This window comes from Antedon bifida, chromosome 6 (assembly GCF_963402885.1).
Source record: "Antedon bifida chromosome 6, ecAntBifi1.1, whole genome shotgun sequence".
Taxonomy (NCBI): domain Eukaryota; kingdom Metazoa; phylum Echinodermata; class Crinoidea; order Comatulida; family Antedonidae; genus Antedon; species Antedon bifida.
In genome coordinates, this window is record NC_136231.1 from 2,999,350 (window position 1) to 3,017,740 (window position 18,391).

Here is an 18,391-nt window from a genome sequence, read left to right on the forward strand (position 1 = left end):
CTACATTATGTGACGATATAGAGGGCGCGCTATGGGTAAAGTTTGATTTTCATGAAATCGGAATTAAATTATATATTAAAAAGTTAACGTATTTTTCTCAGACGTCTTTTTACGGAACCGGAAACCACAATACACAACCCAAGAAATTCATTAGTACTAACAAATATAAGTGTACATCAGTGACGTTATAAAATCACGGAAAGTGTATCATAAGCATACATAATAGAATAGGATCGTGTGGTTATACGTAGTCATAGACACATTAGATAACAGATTTATTTACGGCAGCTAAAGAGAGTGTTATAACGGTAATCAATAATTGCACTATACCAAATAAAATCATAAAGAATCTATCAAGAATCGTTGCAACTTCCATCCATTCGGTGACTCGCTGTTTTCTTTCAACATCCGAACGAATCAAACCACTAATAGAAAAGACACATTTCGTCATGTTCTGTATGTACTTTTCAAACATGCCTAATGAATATTCATGTTCTGACGAAGATCCGAAGCTATCGGTTGACGGCGAGGTGGTCATGTCTGCTTCTGTGATGAGAACCCCGCCATTGTCATGTTCAAACACAGGATTATCAACCCCTGGGTTGTCTACTTGTTCCTGCTGCTCTGATAGGCCTACTAACGAATGCGAGTTATCTTTCGTTTGTTTAGATAACTTCGCGACACCATTACGCATACTCAGTAAATTAGCGAGTTTGACCAGTACAAGTGTGTGCAGCCATTTTGGAACGTTGGTGCTGCTTCCATGGTGATGAATACCAAGTATGATTACTGTGGTTGCCGTACAGATGCCAACTAAGATAATGTTTAATAAGAAATACTGTCCTGTATTTAAAAAAAAAGACATTATGGGTTACGTTGGAGTCCTGTTTAACCTCATTTTATTAATACATCAGTAAATATGTATGCATGGAGAGGTTTGGAGGGGTGTTGTTGTACGCCAATGGTAACCAACCTACGTCAAATTATCTGAATCCTCAATAAGGCCATTCTGGCACTGGACTGCAATTAAACGGGCAAGTGGCCTAGTCTCTACAAATATACACATTGTGCATTATGCAGGGGTTTCCAATATCTATATTGATTCTATTACAACTCTATTGCAATTTCCCACATTAGTGACCCACACCTCTTTTTAAAAGACAGTAATGATACACATAAGTTTCATGTTCATAATGATATAAACATTTTTTTCATGTGAAGTATTATAATTCCAGGTACATATAGACAGTATGGTATTTGTGTGTATTATAAGATATGCATTTTGTATATTAATCAAACTCGTACAGACACGCATGATCTTTCCTACACCTGTGTGTTATCATAAAATCTTCCTCTCAAAATATAGGCTAGGTTAACAATATTAATATTATTATTACCTTTACGCAATTGCTACCTGACGTAAATCATATATTAGATAATAAATAGCTGAAAAGACAGCCGGTCGACTTACCTATGAGTGGCACAACCTTGGAAGTCGGTGGCATAGTTTCTGCGACTAGAAGCAGAAACACATTTAGAGCCAACATGATGGTTATTGTCAGGGTGACTTTCTCTCCGGCGTCTGACGGCAGGTAAAACCCACAGAGTACCAGAGCGGATATTAAGATACAAGGGAAGATTAAATTTAATAAAAAGAATAATGGTTGGCGTTTTAGAATCACTTGGAAATGAAGCGAGGGATACCGGTACTCATGGAACTGAGGACAGCATGGGTAATAAGCAACATCTCGGACAATTGGTGCACTGACCAGTGTCCATTCTCCATTGGTCTGGAAAGATGTTGTATCACCTTCTTTGTCCGGACACGTGATGTTAAGCTGGTTCTCGTGGTATACAAATTAGTCCAAGAGCATTAGTTCATAAGTATAGGCAGACCCGGACATTTCTGGTAACAAGCTAATTTTTTCAGGAAAGGTCCAGAACTATGATTGGAACATCATACTGAAAGTCCTGAAAAATCCTCCTTGTGCTCTCCGAGAAATCCAAGATGGCGTCCAATATGGCTGCCATTTTAATTAGTCTATAACTTTGTAACCGCTTGTCATAGAGTATTGGTTTTGGTGGCAAATAGTTCACAGTATATACATTCCTATTTGCTCTAACAGAAAATTTGGTCAAAAAATGGCCGCTACTACAGTTTCTTGTAGTTTGACCTTTGACCTGGTCTTATATTTCGGTAATGGCTTGTCATAGAGAATTGAGATTAGGCCCAAATTGTTCAGAACATGCATATTTATATTTGGTGTAATAAAATATTTTATCCCAAAATGACCGGAAGTGAGGTTATTGACCTCTTATTGACCTATTCAAATATCTTTTACCGTATCTCACGAAATATTTGTCGTAGGGCATAACCTTTGGTGTCAAATTGTTTGGAACATATACATTTCTATTTAGTCTAATACACCAATTTCCCCTAAAATGCTCGGAAGTAAGTTAATTTATTGAAAATTTAAAAAATCAAAGAGCTGCATAGGCAGAGTATATGAATACTGTAGATAAAATCAAAAACAAAATTTTAACTCTTAACCCTTAAAACATGTTTTGGGCATAGCACATCATCAGGTAAAGTGAATTGTTACAAAAAGAAAATATAAAGTCAATAAATTACAAAGAACAACTGTCAGTGGCTAATCAAAGTTGGTTAAGTAAACAAAAGACAATTGGAAAATACCTATGTACATGGCACATATCCGGATTGTCAAAAACAAATGTCAAAGACCCTTTATCTGCAATTTTTAGATTAGATTTTTAAACGCGACTCTATAGCTCACGATGTCGGTTGGTAAACACTAACTCATATTCATATTTTTTCATTATTTTGACACTGGATATTAATACTTGGAGGCAAATATAAATGTTTTTAAACATTTTTCAAAATTGTTTAACATTTTCAGCAATTTATGTCGGTTGGTCAGCCGGTAATCACTAACTCATATTCATATTTTTTCGTTATTTTGACACTGGATATTAATACTTGGAGGCAAATATAAATGTTTTAAAAAAATGTTCAACATTTTCAAACATTTTCAGCAATTTCGGTCAGTCAGTAAACAATTACTCACATGCAGCCATGTATATGGCCTTGTTGACTTATTAAAAATAACGCATTTTGAAACATTCCTTGTTTTAAATATTCGTTATATGGTTTATTTATGATAAAATGAGAATGTACCCTAGGTATTTCGCATCAAACACCCATGCATAGACTTTTTTTTCAGATTTTATTTGGTACTTGTGGAAATCGATGAAAAATAGATTGAAAGACACGGGCAATGATCCCGGTACCTCTCACATATTAAGTGAGTGCTCTACCATTTGAGCTAGTCCCCCAGTTATATATTTAACTGTTCAAAGATGAAAAAATTATCGCCATATGCCCTATAGCCTATAGGATTTATTATATATTTAAAATATGCAAAAGGGTCTTTAAATCACTGTAACATTGATCAGCAGCATTTTGTTACAGTCATTCATCATCTGATGTTGCATCTTCAACATCTTGGTGTTTGTTGCTTTTTTCACATCATTATCATCATGTTCATCTGTATAGGTGTTGTTGCATGTTTGCCCAAAACAGTTATGACGTTAATTTGTTTTCATCTTTAAACAGTTAACAAGTTAAAGTCGAGGCTTGCCAGTTAGAGAACATTCAAGAGTGCATTCTCTTTTAAAACAAGGAATGACCTGGTTTCATGCTTCAAAATGCATTATTTTTACAAATAAAATGGTCTATTACATTTGTTTTTGACAATCCTGAGTATAATACATGCCATGTACATACTGTAGTGTTTGCCATTTTCATGCGAAATGTATATGACCTGAAAATTTCATTTTCACAGTATCATAAAGTCTATACATTTCCTAAATTACATAAAAGTTATACTTCTATGAACAAAAATAATTATCTGAATTTCTATAATAAAATAATAAAAATAACGACGTGATTTCAACAAAGCACTAATTCGCGTATGTAACGCGAGTTAAAGACGAATAAAGCATTTAAAATGTATTCATGACATCTACATATGGGTGGCATTTTGTAGCAATAACATTTCAACCATAACTAGTATGAGAATTTACGTTTCCCTGTTTTTTGGTCATGTCCATTTTTTGTAACAAGTGTTACCGATATTCTTTGTTCTATCGAAGTAAAATTTACCCTCAAGGTTATTGTTGAAAACAACAAAACACTCTTCAACTACCCAATAAAATGTAACGCCATTTTTTTGTTTACTTAACCAACTTTGATTAGTTATTGACTTGATATTTTCTTTTTGTAACAATTCACTTTACCTGATGATGTGCTATGCCCAAAACATGCTTTAAGGCATTTTTTGAAAGTTGAAACTTTGATTTTATCTACAGTATTCATAATACTCTGCCTATGCAGCTCTTTGATTTTTTTAATTTTCAATAATTTAACTTACTTCAGAGCATTTTAGGGAAAACTGTTGTATTAGACTAAATAGAAATGTATATGTTCCAAACAATTTGACACCAAAAGTAACGCTATACGATAAATATTTCTTGAGATACGGTAAAAGATATATGAATAGGTCAATAAGAGGTCAATAACCTCACTTCCGGTTATTTTGGGATAAAATATTTCATTACACCAAATAAAAATATGCATGTTCTGAACAATTTGGGCCTAATCCCAATTCTCTATGATAAGACTTTACCGAGATATGATAAGAACAGGTCAAAGGTCAAACTGCCAGAAACTGCAGTAGCGACCATTTTTTGACAACATTTTCTGTTAGAGCAAATAGGAATGTATATGTCCTGAACTATTTGACACCAAAATCAATACTCTACGACAAGCGGTTACAAAGTTATAGACTAATTAAAATGGCAGCCATTTTGGACGCCATCTTGGATTTCTCGGAGAGCACAAGGAGGATTTTTCAGGACTTTTAGTATGATGTTCCAATCATAGTTCTGGACCTTTCCTGAAAAAAATAGCTTGTTACCAGAAATGTCCGGGTCAAACTCTAATGCTCTTGGACTAAATGAACCGAATGATAACGTGCAATTTTGTTGGTCAAACGGAAAGAAAAGTGGGTCAAGTTGGCATGTGCTCTTGAGAATGGCCGGCGTGTCCCAATGTACGGTACCGTCAAACGAAACGCTTGCTTTGGTCTTCATTATGCCGTTGGTGAAATCGTCATTTGCACTAAAATGTTAACCAAAATATGGTAATAAAACATGAAATGGCCACATTATTTTTAATGCAGTGTTTCTAATTTAATATCGAACCAAACAGAGATTGAGCCGCATTCTGTAGGAGTAATCGTAGCTATCTTTCATTCTATTTACTATAATTATTATTACTGCAATAGTATTAGGCCTATATTAATATTATACACTTCAGTCGTATTTCGTACTAAAGCTTGATTCCAACTAGCGACGCAACGTAACTCAACCTACGCAACGTAAAATGATGACGTAAATGCCCTTCCAGTAATTGTGTTTGCCCCGTCTGCGTGAAATCAAACGATTTTTGCAGCACTGTTGCGTCGTCGGTTCTCACTTGTGATTACGCAATACAGCACTTTGCGTCAATACGTCGTTGCGTTGCGTTACGTTGCGTCTCTAGTGGGAACCACGCTTTATACTTACTTATTGTACATAGTAATATCAGGGAGCCATATTAAGGACGAATCAATCACAGTGGTTGTAATATTGTCGAATTCTTCTGGATTCCAAGTTAAAAAATAATCAGTCCATTTCTATCAAATAAAATAAATTCACAAAATATTTAATAATGCTCTGAAAGGGTTAAAGTGCTGTGATAGATTATCTAAATGTTTAATATTGTTATCAGTTCTTACTAAATTAATATCTACATATCACTATATGATGGATATATGCATTAATTCTATAAGGCAATATTAAAAATTGACGAGGAAACTATTACGTCCATAAAATAAATTGAGAAACGATAACGACGTTTTAATCACCATCAAATACGCCTTGTTTATGTCCAAGTTTATCAATAATGACGTTACACGATTAATAACTATTTTAGTGATCAATAGTCGAGAGGCAGGCACCTTTGATAGCAGAGTTTTCAGTTTATCTGATTAATTTAAATTGCGGCCTTGGTGCGTTATTACGATATAGATATCCAATTCAAAAGAACGCTAACCTTCGAGGTAATATTTAACTGAAGATTCAAACATTGCAAAATGTCGATGATAGCATCAAAAATTCAATCAACGTCTTTGAAATATCAATCAATCGTTGTTATGATTTGTCATAAGTGGGGAGTAAAACTTGCCTGGATGATGATCGCTCACGATAAATATCTATGTTCTTATAAATCATAATTCATCGTATTAATTTTGGTCTATTAATGGAAGGTCGTTGAGTGCCACGCGAGGGATTGCACGGCGTTAAGAGGATTGTTTGGTGTACTATTTCCATTGAATTTTAAAATTGATATACAAAACATGATTGTGTATATTGGTGTTGAGAGTTTGTATGGGTTTCTTTTACTCTCGTGACTTGCGTTCACACTAATATTTGCAGCAGTACATAAGGGATTGCAGGCCTATATAAATTTCTGCCTATTTTTCCACCAAATTTTACTGTTTACAATGATCTTTGCATCTCAACATTCGTTAAGCGTGGTTCCCACTAGAACGCAACGCAGCGACGTATCGACGCAAAGTGTTGTATTGCGTAATCACAAGTGGGAACCGAAGACACAATAGTGCTGGAAACATCGCAGGTTTGATTTCACGCAGGCGAACACAATTATTAGAAGGGCATTTGCTTACGTTGCGTAAATTGCGTTACGTTGCGTCGCTAGTGGGAACCAAGCTTAACTGTCGAAGACGTGTAAGTTAACGCACAACTTTCTGTACTCACATTATTAAACCATACATTTGTTGTCATAATTTGGTCCAGCTCATCCTGAATAAAAACAATAACATACATTGTTATAGATGCTATATCATTTAGGGCTATCATTCCATTTTGTTCATAACTTTAAATGAAGTAGAAACCTAATATTTTGGGGAAAAAATCGACTACTAAAATGATTGCATTACGATTGAAATAAACTAAATTGATTCATATTGTTTTAATTTCAACTGTAGAATTTTGTTGTCACGTTTAATATTTAATAGAGGTGTCTAGAATATAAACTATTGACCAATCAGAAAAGCTAACACGTCAAAATGGCCACCAACCACGTGATCCTTTGAGCAAACAAGCGATTGAACAACCTAACCAATCATCAACATGAACGAATCCACGTGATTGATTTAACCAATCACCACCTACCATATCTACGAGCTGAACGACCGTGAGGGACATTTCAAGGTGAATTGTTTTGGCATAGTTTTGAACGGGACGAACGTCCTTACTGTACCCATCCAGTAACCGATCCACTAGCCTAGCTTCTTCAAAGTCATTTACAGCATCTGTGGAAGAATAATAATGAAATACCAACTTCTAATCAATATATCTGTATAGAAATGAATTACGAATGATAAAGTATTTATTTTAGGTAAATGATGATTAAGAAATATTGAAATATGTATTATTATTTTTGTAACTTCACAATCTATTATATTATAAAAGTACTATCAACAATTTCTACCGAAATACAAAGATATGAGTTGTGGGCTTAGCATTAATGGAATTGCTAATGGTTTAGAAGCCTAATGATGCATAAATACACAACAACAACATTTAAGAGCAACATTGTGACAAGTGTATTTGGTGCTAAAGAGAGTTATAACCATTATTAAATCATCATACACTTATCGATGACTCGCGTTTAAATAACAAACCAAAGATGTATACAGGTTATAATAACAATCTGGAAAATAGATAGCCATTGATTGTTATTGGTAGACTCTAAACAATGAATTATCTAAGAGTTGGTTCAATATCCATTAATCCTTTCAAGTGGTCAATGCGAGTCACGTGTCACGTAATCAAGGCACGCTTATGGCTTTCTATTTAATCAACATTACATCTTGTCGCCGCATTAGGGCGTGTCAGGCCAGCCTCTTGACAACCACTTGAGCAATATTCCAACGTTAAATCTTAATTCCATATTTTTTTCGGCGATTATACAATCAATTATGAATATTAAATGACAATTGATTTTGGTTGGTGAGAGCTTTTATAGTATGTAGGTAAGGTGTTTTAAGTTTTCACAAAAGTATTTAGTAGCAATACATTATTAAATGGTGAATAAGTATCATATAAAGTTTTAGCATATGTCCTTAATAATAGAGATTACTATAACGATATTGATTATGTCTACATCATGACTATGTATTAATATGACGGTAGAAATTGTAAGATTAAATACGCAATGTTTGGTCCCGAAATTTCCCAAAATAGGATCATGGGGTCGCGGTCAAAAAAGGTTGCGGAACGCTGCTTTATAATATATATTTTTTAATTATTTATAACAATGTTATTGAAATATTGGTCCAAAATACTGTTCCCCCACCAGTACTTCCAACAACAAAAACAGACACAAAGTAAATATACATCATACGGTATATTATTATTGCTTATTTGTCTCCATTTTTGTTTTCCTGTTTTAAAATTATGAATGCAATTCAGCCTTTGTTGTCATAGTAATTGTTTTACAAATTGAGTTTTTGTTGAAATAAATAAAAATAATTATTTGGAATTACAAATTGGAATAACATAATATAAGGTAATCATCTGCATGATATAAAGAAAAATTATAAATGAAAATGTGGAAATATAAAATCATACTTTTTAATTTTAAACAAAATGTTAGTTTCTGATTTATTATACCACGATTGAAACAAGAGACAGCCATCATTGTTAAGTATATATTGGGTAATAATGTAAAAAAATCTATAATTTGCTTCCGGTGTGTTTATATTGCAAATTAGATGCTCGGTGCTCTTGTCTTTGTCTTTGTTTCCTTGGTTGCAATGTCTTCTTGTCATTGTGGATAAATAAAGCAATTGTAGATATTATAAACTAATTACTGTACCGTACCTATTTGAATTAACGCCTCCCTCGAATAAGCGCCCCGTAGAACATCATTAGGAATAAACGCTAGAGGGTACTCCGAGAGTACAAACCTCCGCCTACTGTAAAATTCCCCTACATAAAATGCCCCCTGAATATTTTTTTTTACATTTTTTTTTATTAGTTTAAATGTGTAAATATGCTAACTGCACACTACAAAGTTGTGGATGACAGTGTGGTGTAATGGTTATGTATCCAGCCTCCACAGTTGAGATCGCTGGTTCAAGTCCCACTGAGGGTTTTTTTTTTTTATTATTTTTTTATTTCTTTTTTTTTTTTTTTTTGTGGACCTTGATCTTTGACCCTGACCCTTCAAAATTTAACCACAATTATATGATGTGTCATTGATCATTGTGGCTAAGTTTGGTGAGAATCGGATAAAAACTGTGGTCTCTAGGCAGTAAAATAGTTTTTTGTTAGTTGTGACCTTGACCTATGACCTTTTCCCCTCAAATTCGAACTCGTCCGAGCTTTTGGGGCATAGATCATTGTTGCCAAATTTGGTGAGAATCGGATAAAAACTGTGGCCTCCAAGCTGTTCACAGACACACACACAAACACACACAGACACACACAAACATACAGGGGTGAAAACATAACCTCCTTGGCGGAGGTAATAAACGCCCCCTCGAATAAACGTTTATTTATTTAATTTCATTTGTTTGACAAAAAACGTCTGGGCCTTCTAAAGAGACAATGAATCAGCTTAAAATTTACGACAATATAATACAGTACAAACAAAAATTATTGTCTCGAATAAACTACCCACACATGCATATATACATAATAATTTATTGTTTTACAACACATTTCTATTTGTAGTAGAATGTATTGATCGACATGAACTACAATTTACCAAGAAATTTGATACAATGTTTGCTATATTTTTATTTTATTATTTTTTACTATCTGTTATTCATTTATTCAAATAAATGCGGTATGTTTAAAAGCAGGCCTATACTTGGAAGAAACATTTAATATAAAAGGGATGTCTTAGAAGGAATTATTAATAATTTTTCAGCAATGATTTAAATCTAACCATCAACAAATTTTTGAAATAATTTAAGACAGTCCCATGGGTTTTAGGTGAATCAAAACATTTAACTAATAATAACACTCAAGTTGAAACTACAGATTCAAAATAATGTGAATCATGAATAAGAAGCACATGAATAGACTTACAGTTTTAACATTTTGAATAGGTGGCGTCCTTTTAAGGTTTTCAATTACAATGATTTATGGAATAGTTATAGTAGTGTCTAACACCACTTCCCTTAGTGGAACAACCAATTTTCTTCCATCAGATCATGGAGTAAAGAATATTCTCTACTCCATGATCGATCAGATATCACTAAAATAAATAATAATAAATTACGGTACTTACCTACAGAGAACCAAGTAAAATACAATAGAACTAAAAACAATGTAAAAAATTCCGATTTAAAACATCTTAAAAGTACCACCAGAAGTGTCATCATGATTACTGGTGTATTGTGTGTGAAAGGAAATCTAATAACTGCAGTAGTATCTGTTGATTCTGGTTTTCATAACTCTCTCTTGTCTTTCATTGATCTCTTACAATACCACTGATAATCAATTAGAGGCGTCGAGGTCATAGCATAGATTTCTGTCTGTTTTAATTACATACTTAAATTAATGTTTTGATAGTTTATGTAATAAGAAGTCAGGTCGGTATTAATTTAGAAAATACGTGAATTTGTCAGCGTTATTGACGGTCTTACGAGAACATAGAAAATGTAATATCGCCCTCTTTTGAAAAGAGCAGACGGCTTGTGTAATCACAGATCATTGAGAACTCGAGTATCACATGCGAAAGCTATATTACTAAGGTTGACAGTTTTGGGATTTTGTAAACTCGACTAATTTATAGGTTTATGCTGCTCGACTCAAATCTGGTAAAAAAAAAGGTGCAAATTAAGTTTGTGGTTATACGGTAGATAATATATCATTCGCGAACATAAAATCTGAAGTTGTATTAAATATCTGTAATACATTCGATTCGATACATATGGAGGCCTACATTTCATAGACCGTACACGAGCCCGTATAAAACACATCGGTACTTATTCAAAGCGCTAAAGGCATATAGTTTACGATTAAACCTATTTAATATTGTGCAAAAAGATAATAATAATATAATATATATAATAATTAATATAAATCGTGGTGAATTTAACGCAGATCATGAAAGCGAAAGTGCTCGATACAAAATGTAGAGCCAAATATAAATAAATGAAAGACGCTAGTAAATTACCAACTGAACATTTTATTGCACTACAGGCTGTTTCATGAGTATGAACTCAATCTTCAGGTGCTTGGCTCTAAATGATAGTCACAAGTGAATACAAAAAGCTATAATGAAGTCAAGGCAAACTGTTTATCGTATAATAATTATTATGTTACTAATAATGTTTTCATGTTGGTATTCTGTGCCCTTGGTCAAGGTTGGGACCAGTCAAAGGTGCTTTAAACAGTAATGGCTCAGTCATCATTCAGATGAATGTAAGACTAATTGACATTGTCGTTTACGACAGAAGTCGGCCATATAAAATAAAACAATTCTGTGCTCATGTTTCTTGTTCTATTGGTCGTATAAGAATGTCATGAATCTGTAAAAAAAAAGAAAACATTGCAACTCTCTGTGGTTGTCGATGGGAAACAAAGTGTTTCTTAAAATAAATTGTAGGCCTATAATATCATAATTCTACAATATCTCTTTTGGGAGTAAAAAAATGAGCCGGTGGTATGTGGATCCGCACGCTTGAATAATTAAAACTGCAGTGCTATCTTTATAATGACATTATCTTAAGATTGGACCTGGCTGACATTTGCATTATTTCAGGAAATCAGGATTTTGAAAACTTGTTAATTCTTAGTAAATGTTTTTGTATGATGGTCAACCTAAAAATACAGGGACATTGTGAATTGAACTTTTTAGTAAATGAACAGTCATTGGGAAAATAACTTATTATAGTGAATCATTAACTAGTCTCTTTTTGTTTGTCTATTTATTTATTTAACTTTGCTTTACACGGGTAGTTCTAACAGCAGTACAGCTGACTTGAAGTTCACCTTTTAATCTGGGCCTATAGAGTATATGAAATCGGTGTAGGTCCTATGTAAGTGAAAATTAATACCTGACAATAAGAAGGAGCATGTAAAGCATGAACCAAAGAGTTTGCGATATCATCAGCTTCAAGAGTCTAAAAAATTAAGCGATACGTTACGAAATGATAGGCCTATGCTCGCTGCACAAAAATAAATACAGTAGCTATGTCCCTTCATAGTCAATCTGGAAGTAACATTGGCATTACCTTCATTTGGTTGTATAGGCCTATTTCATTCCCCTTTTCGTCTCCATGTCTTCTGATTGCAAACTCTGTTTTTACTATTCCCGGAGAAATGCTCTACACAAAAATGACATTTCCAAGTTCAATATGTTATTGAAAATCTCATTGATACAAAATAAACTTGACAATGAAATGGATGGAGATAATTCTTATTAGAGACGTGAGTCTGTTCAACATGAACTCACCGTGACCCTAATTTTAGATTTCTTTTCATATAGTTCTTGGCGAAGTACTTCCGTCATGGCTGTAACCATATGCTTTGTTCCAGCGTAAAATCCTGGACCAAATACTCGATGTCCAGTTAAACTGTCATACAAAATATAGTTTTAATTACCAACTGGTTGGAATGTCTGAGCAGGAGAGATTTCTATTCTAATCTTGATGACATAGGCCTATAATGCCAAAAAGTGAGTCAAAGAGTTAGTGTCTGGAGCTATTACAGATACCGTACCGCGAGAACGACATTTTAGATGTGATATACTGTTGGGCCTACATTAGTTTGGGTTCCAGACGGAGTTTTGACTTAATACTAGTAAAAAGATATATATTTTGGCACATGTGGCGTTTCATACGTTTACTACCGAATTCAGGTTCAGACAAACATCGAAAAGCCTCGAAATAACTACAGAGACTTGGGGCAAGTCTAGGCCTACATGTTTGTTTGCCTGCCTGTACTTTATCACGCATACCTGTTAATGTGAAATATGTGACCGTCGTCTATCCCTTTCTCTGTCATTTGGTAAATAGACTCTCTTGTACAGATGGCAAGAGCCATCACGTTTACCTAAAGTATAAACAATAATAATGTTTGTTGTAGTGGATATAACATGTACCGTACCTTAACACTTTGCGATATGATTTAGCGACCCTCCCAGTTGTCATTGAACTTGTCTAATAATGTAGGCCTTTAAACTACAACTGCAGGGGGCATACTGAAAAATTGACACAGACTTACTTCCAGCATATACCGCCAATGTTTTGTTTTTCCAGACGTAAGGGCACTATTATCAACCAAAAGACCAGCGTTGTTAACACAAACATCAACTCCACCAAACTTCTCTTTGATCTCGGAGAACATAGCAGTTATTTCATCCTCTTTACTGACGTCACATTTTATTGGATGGAGTACACCAGGAGCATGGGGTTTCAATTCGTCTGCAATTGCCTTAATAATGAGGGATTGTGTAAATAAAAACACAGCATTTCTTCTAAAAAAAAATTCTGTCTACAGAATTATTTAAAAGTAGGCCTTCAAATTGATGTGAACATAATTTCTTCTCGAACTACAGAATTTCTGCAAAGTAACAAGGCCATATACATGGCTGCAGTCGCGTGCTCAAGTTAGTGTTTACCGACCGACCGACCAACCGACCAACATGGTGATTACACAATGGCTGCATTTTAACATAATTAGACATGTCCCAAATGGCTCCCCGTACGTTGCTATGCCGCAATGCTAAGGTTTTGATTAGTAGATCTCAACGATCCTTACCGGCGGTGACATTGGTGAAATCTCTCCATTACATTATCTGTCCATATGTCGGTGAAAATTATTAATGAAATAATTAAAATGACTTAAATGTATTTATCTGTACATTTGGTTTAATAAACATATTGTGATATGAGATTTTTTGTGGTGAAGATATTTTTTATGAATAACATTTTAGAAAAACAAAATCTATCTGGATGAAATTAGTCAAGCTTACGACTTAGGACAGTATTGTAGAAGATTTTGGCACTATACCCTACCTTGACTTTATCGATACCATTGTTAGCACATCCTACTACATTCATGCCATGTATAACTAACTTTCTTGATATAGCTGCGCCAATCCCTACAGATGCACCAGTTACCAAAGCTAACCGTCCAACCCAACGTCCTGCCATGCCTATTACTTCGCGACAACAGCGTGACTGGTGATGGCAATGCAAATACAGGACAAATGGTAATTTGTGGCATTATAATGCTTCTCTGTTCTAAGGATAATTACCATAATATTGCAAAAATAGCAATTAAAGAACATTACAAACAATTGAAAATGAATATAAATTAATTTATTCTTTTTTTGAAAACAAACGTTAATGCATTTTCATGTTTTATACCGCTAATAAAATCAATTTGTGGCATTAATGCTTCTCTGTTCTAAGGATAATTACCATAATATTGCAAAAATAGCAATTAAAGAAAAATACAAACAATTGAAAATGAATATAAATTAATTTATTCTTTTTTTGAAAACAAACGTTAATGCATTTTTCATGTTTTATACCGCTAATAAAATCAATTACGCCTAAATAACAATGATAAACAATTGTCCATTTAACGTTCGGTCCATCAGTTTGTAAACTTTTCAACAACAAAAAAACAAATTGACCAGTAAAGTAGGCCTACATTTCTATATTGTTCTAACAGAAATGTCGCGTTTTTATTAAGATGATTTAACAATGGACAGTTAAGCAGTATTAGTAAGCGTTCGCACCGGGACGGTAAACAAAGGGACGGTAATAAATAATACAGAGTGTGATGATTATTTCCTAGCTTATACGCATGCGCAGATTAATATTTTGTGCAAATTACCGTTTCATTTTCGTCTATCGTCCTCTTTCGTCTACGAAAGATAACAACAATGTTTAACTTCTGCAATTAATATAGCTAATACATAACAGATTGAAATGAATATAGAACGATAACACTATATTAATAAACTTTTTTTAATTTATAATAACTAGGCCTATATTTAGTTATAATAACATTGTATAACCAGTATGATAATTATTCCTATAAGAAACAAGAAGCGAACACATGCAAAGTCGATGGTGTATAATTTAAAATAATAATAAAGAAATAAAACTAATTGATAACAATTATTGCTAAAATTGGTACATTAAAGGTCAGCAAGAGGTATTTAAAAAGAAGACACAAATAACATTACATTTGTTGTACTTCAACTTGTTTTCCTTAAGTTAAAAAAATATGTGTTGTGTAAATAATATAGATACATAAGAAGTACTGTAAAGTAAAGCATTGCCTACACTGTCAAACTTTATGTGACAACAAATGTGATGTGGCTGTGATAAGGACATGATGATGTCGTATCACTACCATATTTAAGCATATTACTACCATATTTGGGCATATCACGCTTTTTGTTGTCAAACTAGTTTGATAGTGTAGACAGAGCTTTAGAAATAGTTGGAGGGAAACCCGCACCGAAGAAAATGAACGGTAATTATACGAACTCTCTACAAAACTTTTACCAATGTTTGAAAGGATTATTATGTTACTAAATATAAGATGTCATCATCTTCTTTTTGACATTGTACTCATCTTTCTTATTATGTTGGCCGTGTAAGAATGTCATGAATCTGTAAAAATAAAAACAATATCGTTACATTGCAACTATCCGTGAAGAACAACGAGCTGTCCTACAGTAAAGCTATACATTCACACGAAACGAAAGACGGCGCCGTGTTTTTAAATGGAACATCAAAAGATAAACAATCTCTCTGTAGTGAGGTGTGGGGTAAAATGAGCCGGTAGGTAAAGGGATACCCTATCAGATTTGAATAATACTATTAAAGGAAAAGTTATTCTGCAGTGACGTCTACGAAGTTTCGTTGCTTAAATTAGAAAACAAATTTACCTGACAATACGAAGGAGCAGGCAACACTTGAACCAAATAGTTCGCAATATCATCATCATCTTCAAGATTCTAAAGAGAAAAACACATTAAGCTTCTGCTATAATAATTGAGAAAAAGAAATTTATCAGGCAAAATAAAGAAGAAGAAGAATAGGCCTACATGAAGAGGTTATGAAATGATAGGTCTACTAAATTAGAAAGTCTATATAGTATAAATTGTGAAAACAAAAGTACCTGGAAATAAGGAGCATGTAAAGCTCGAACCAAAGAGTTTGCAATATCATCATCTTCAAGATTCTAATAAAAAAGAATAATTAAGAAGTATGTTATGAAATGATAGGCCTATACTAAATTGTAAATTCTATATATGTGTACAAACACAAATAGCTCTCCCATCTAACAGTTTCCAAAACAATAATTCCAAGTTCAATATAGTAGGCCTACTTGAATATCTCAATTATATTTATTTGTAAAAGTCAACTTGACAATGAAATAAAAATGGATGTTGATTTTTCTTTTGGTAACTAGATCTCACCGTGACCGTAATTCTAGATTTCTTTTCACGTAGTTCTTGGCGAAGTTCTTCCGTTATGGCTGTAACCATGTGCTTTTTTTCAGCGTAAAATCCTGAACCATTTACCCTATGTCCACTTACACTGTAAATTAAACAGATATATTTAATTAAACTGATTCTCTAGAGATAATATAGGCTAGATAGTGTAGTACCGAAAACGGCTTCGTCTACTGAGGCCTACCGAGAACGGCTTCGTCTACTGAGGCCTACCGAGAACGGCTTCGTCTACTGAGGCCTACCGAGAACGGCTTCGTCTACTGAGGCCTACCGAGAACGGCTTCGTCTACTGAGGCCTACCGAGAACGGCTTCGTCTACTGAGGCCTACCGAGAACGGCTTCGTCTACTGAGGCCTACCGAGAACGGCTTCGTCTACTGAGGCCTACCGAGAACCCTTCAAAGGCGTGTATGTCTACTTACCTGTTTATGTAAAATATGTGACCGTCGTCTATGCCTCTCTCTGTCATTTGATAAATAGACTCTCTTGTACAGATAGCAAGAGCCATCACGCTTGCCTATAAACAAGACCAATGTAGTATTAATTGATTGGATACACAATCAGGACAAATTTAGCTGGTCGATTTATTGGACAAGATAGAGCCTGGCAATGTCTGCAGTCTTGTTTCACTGCAGGGGAACACCATGTAGAAGAACCCGTGTAATGGTCCACATTAATTTTGATTTATAACTTACATCCAATATGTATCGCCAATGTTCTATTTTTCCAGACATAAGTGGGCTATCAAACGGAAGATCATGAGCGTTGTTAACACAAACATCAACTCCACCAAACTTCTCTTTGATCTCAAAGAACATAGCCTTAATGTCATCCTCTTTACTGACGTCACATTTTATTGGATGGAGTACACCAGGAGCATGGTGGTTCAGTTCTTCTGCAATTGTCTTAATAATGAGTGAAAATGTATAAATAATAAATAGATAATAAAAATATTAATAAATTCATTATAATAGCTTACAACAAAAAGTGTTTGTGTGAATAATAAATGGCCTATAATTTCACGTTGAATACCACTACCACCAACCACCACCACTACCACTACCACTACCGTGCCTTTTTATCCGGTAATTAAACCAGGGAACGTATAATTTAACAAGGAATGACCGTGGTTTAATGTTTTAAAAGTAATATATACTGCCAGGAGCATGGGGTTTCAGTTCTTCTGCTATTGCCTTAATAATGAGTGAAAATGTATAAATAATAAATAGATAATAAAAATATTAATAAATTCATTATAATAGCTTTGTGTACCAAAACTTTGCGATGTCGCGATTTCATGTTAAGATTCGTGTGATGTCGGTGAATACTATTAGTAAATACCTACTACTGTAATTGATTACTTATACAATGTATTTATCTGTACATTGTGTTTATAATGATATTATTTGTTTTTGTTTTTGCTTTTTTGGAATTAAGATTTTGTATTACCAAAATTCTTGTCTAGATGAAATACACAAGCCGGAACTTTTAAGAAAGTGTTAAACAGATTTAATCAATACCCTACCTTGACTTTATCGATACCATTGTTAGCACATCCTACTACCTTCATACCATGCGTAACTAACTTTCTCGCTATAGCTGCGCCAATTCCTACAGATGCACCAGTTACCAAAGCTAACCGTCCAACCCAACGTCCTGCCATGCTTATTACTTTGCGACAACAGTGTGGACTTGTGATAGTACAATAAGGGCAGATGGTGATTTGTGGTATTAACGAATAATT

At 34.0% G+C, this 18,391-nt stretch overlaps 2 protein-coding genes across 2 annotated transcripts; both read right to left on the minus strand.

Annotated features, from left to right (window-relative positions):
* LOC144844860 (neuronal acetylcholine receptor subunit alpha-10-like) lies at positions 1-10,538 on the minus strand. The gene is made up of 7 exons (XM_078701956.1): positions 10,448-10,538; positions 7,318-7,457; positions 6,901-6,945; positions 5,647-5,756; positions 4,972-5,200; positions 1,472-1,844; positions 1-843 (listed from the first exon to the last, which is right to left on the minus strand). The coding sequence occupies exons 1-7, from the start codon at positions 10,536-10,538 to the stop codon at positions 263-265; spliced, it is 1,569 nt and encodes a 522-aa protein (XP_078558082.1). The 3' UTR covers positions 1-262.
* Positions 10,539-11,245: 707 nt separating this feature from the next.
* Positions 11,246-18,310, minus strand: LOC144844861 (uncharacterized). The gene is made up of 15 exons (XM_078701957.1): positions 18,173-18,310; positions 17,343-17,552; positions 17,070-17,164; positions 16,613-16,733; positions 16,312-16,374; positions 16,079-16,147; positions 15,781-15,800; positions 15,013-15,043; positions 14,184-14,348; positions 13,390-13,599; positions 13,124-13,218; positions 12,620-12,740; positions 12,399-12,491; positions 12,222-12,287; positions 11,246-11,693 (listed from the first exon to the last, which is right to left on the minus strand). Exons 1-15 carry the CDS (start codon positions 18,308-18,310, stop codon positions 11,652-11,654), a joined length of 1,539 nt encoding a protein of 512 aa, XP_078558083.1. The 3' UTR covers positions 11,246-11,651.
* Positions 18,311-18,391: the final 81 nt, after the last annotated feature.

Excerpts from the sequence above, each read along its gene's own strand:
- LOC144844860 (XM_078701956.1), bottom strand. The coding sequence starts at position 10,538 with ATGACACTTCTGGTGGTACTTTTAAGATGTTTTAAATCGGAATTTTTT. Across the intron at positions 7,458-10,447 it reads TTTTACTTGGTTCTCTGTAG|ATGCTGTAAATGACTTTGAA; the intron begins GTAAGTACCGTA and ends ATTCTTCCACAG. Across the intron at positions 844-1,471 it reads CAAGGTTGTGCCACTCATAG|GACAGTATTTCTTATTAAAC; the intron begins GTAAGTCGACCG and ends TTTTAAATACAG.
- LOC144844861 (XM_078701957.1), bottom strand. The coding sequence starts at position 18,310 with ATGGCAGGACGTTGGGTTGGACGGTTAGCTTTGGTAACTGGTGCATCT. Across the intron at positions 16,148-16,311 it reads TACATGCTCCTTATTTCCAG|AATCTTGAAGATGATGATGA; the intron begins GTACTTTTGTTT and ends TTTTCTCTTTAG. Across the intron at positions 15,044-15,780 it reads ATTCATGACATTCTTACACG|ACGAAAGAGGACGATAGACG; the intron begins GCCAACATAATA and ends TATCTTTCGTAG.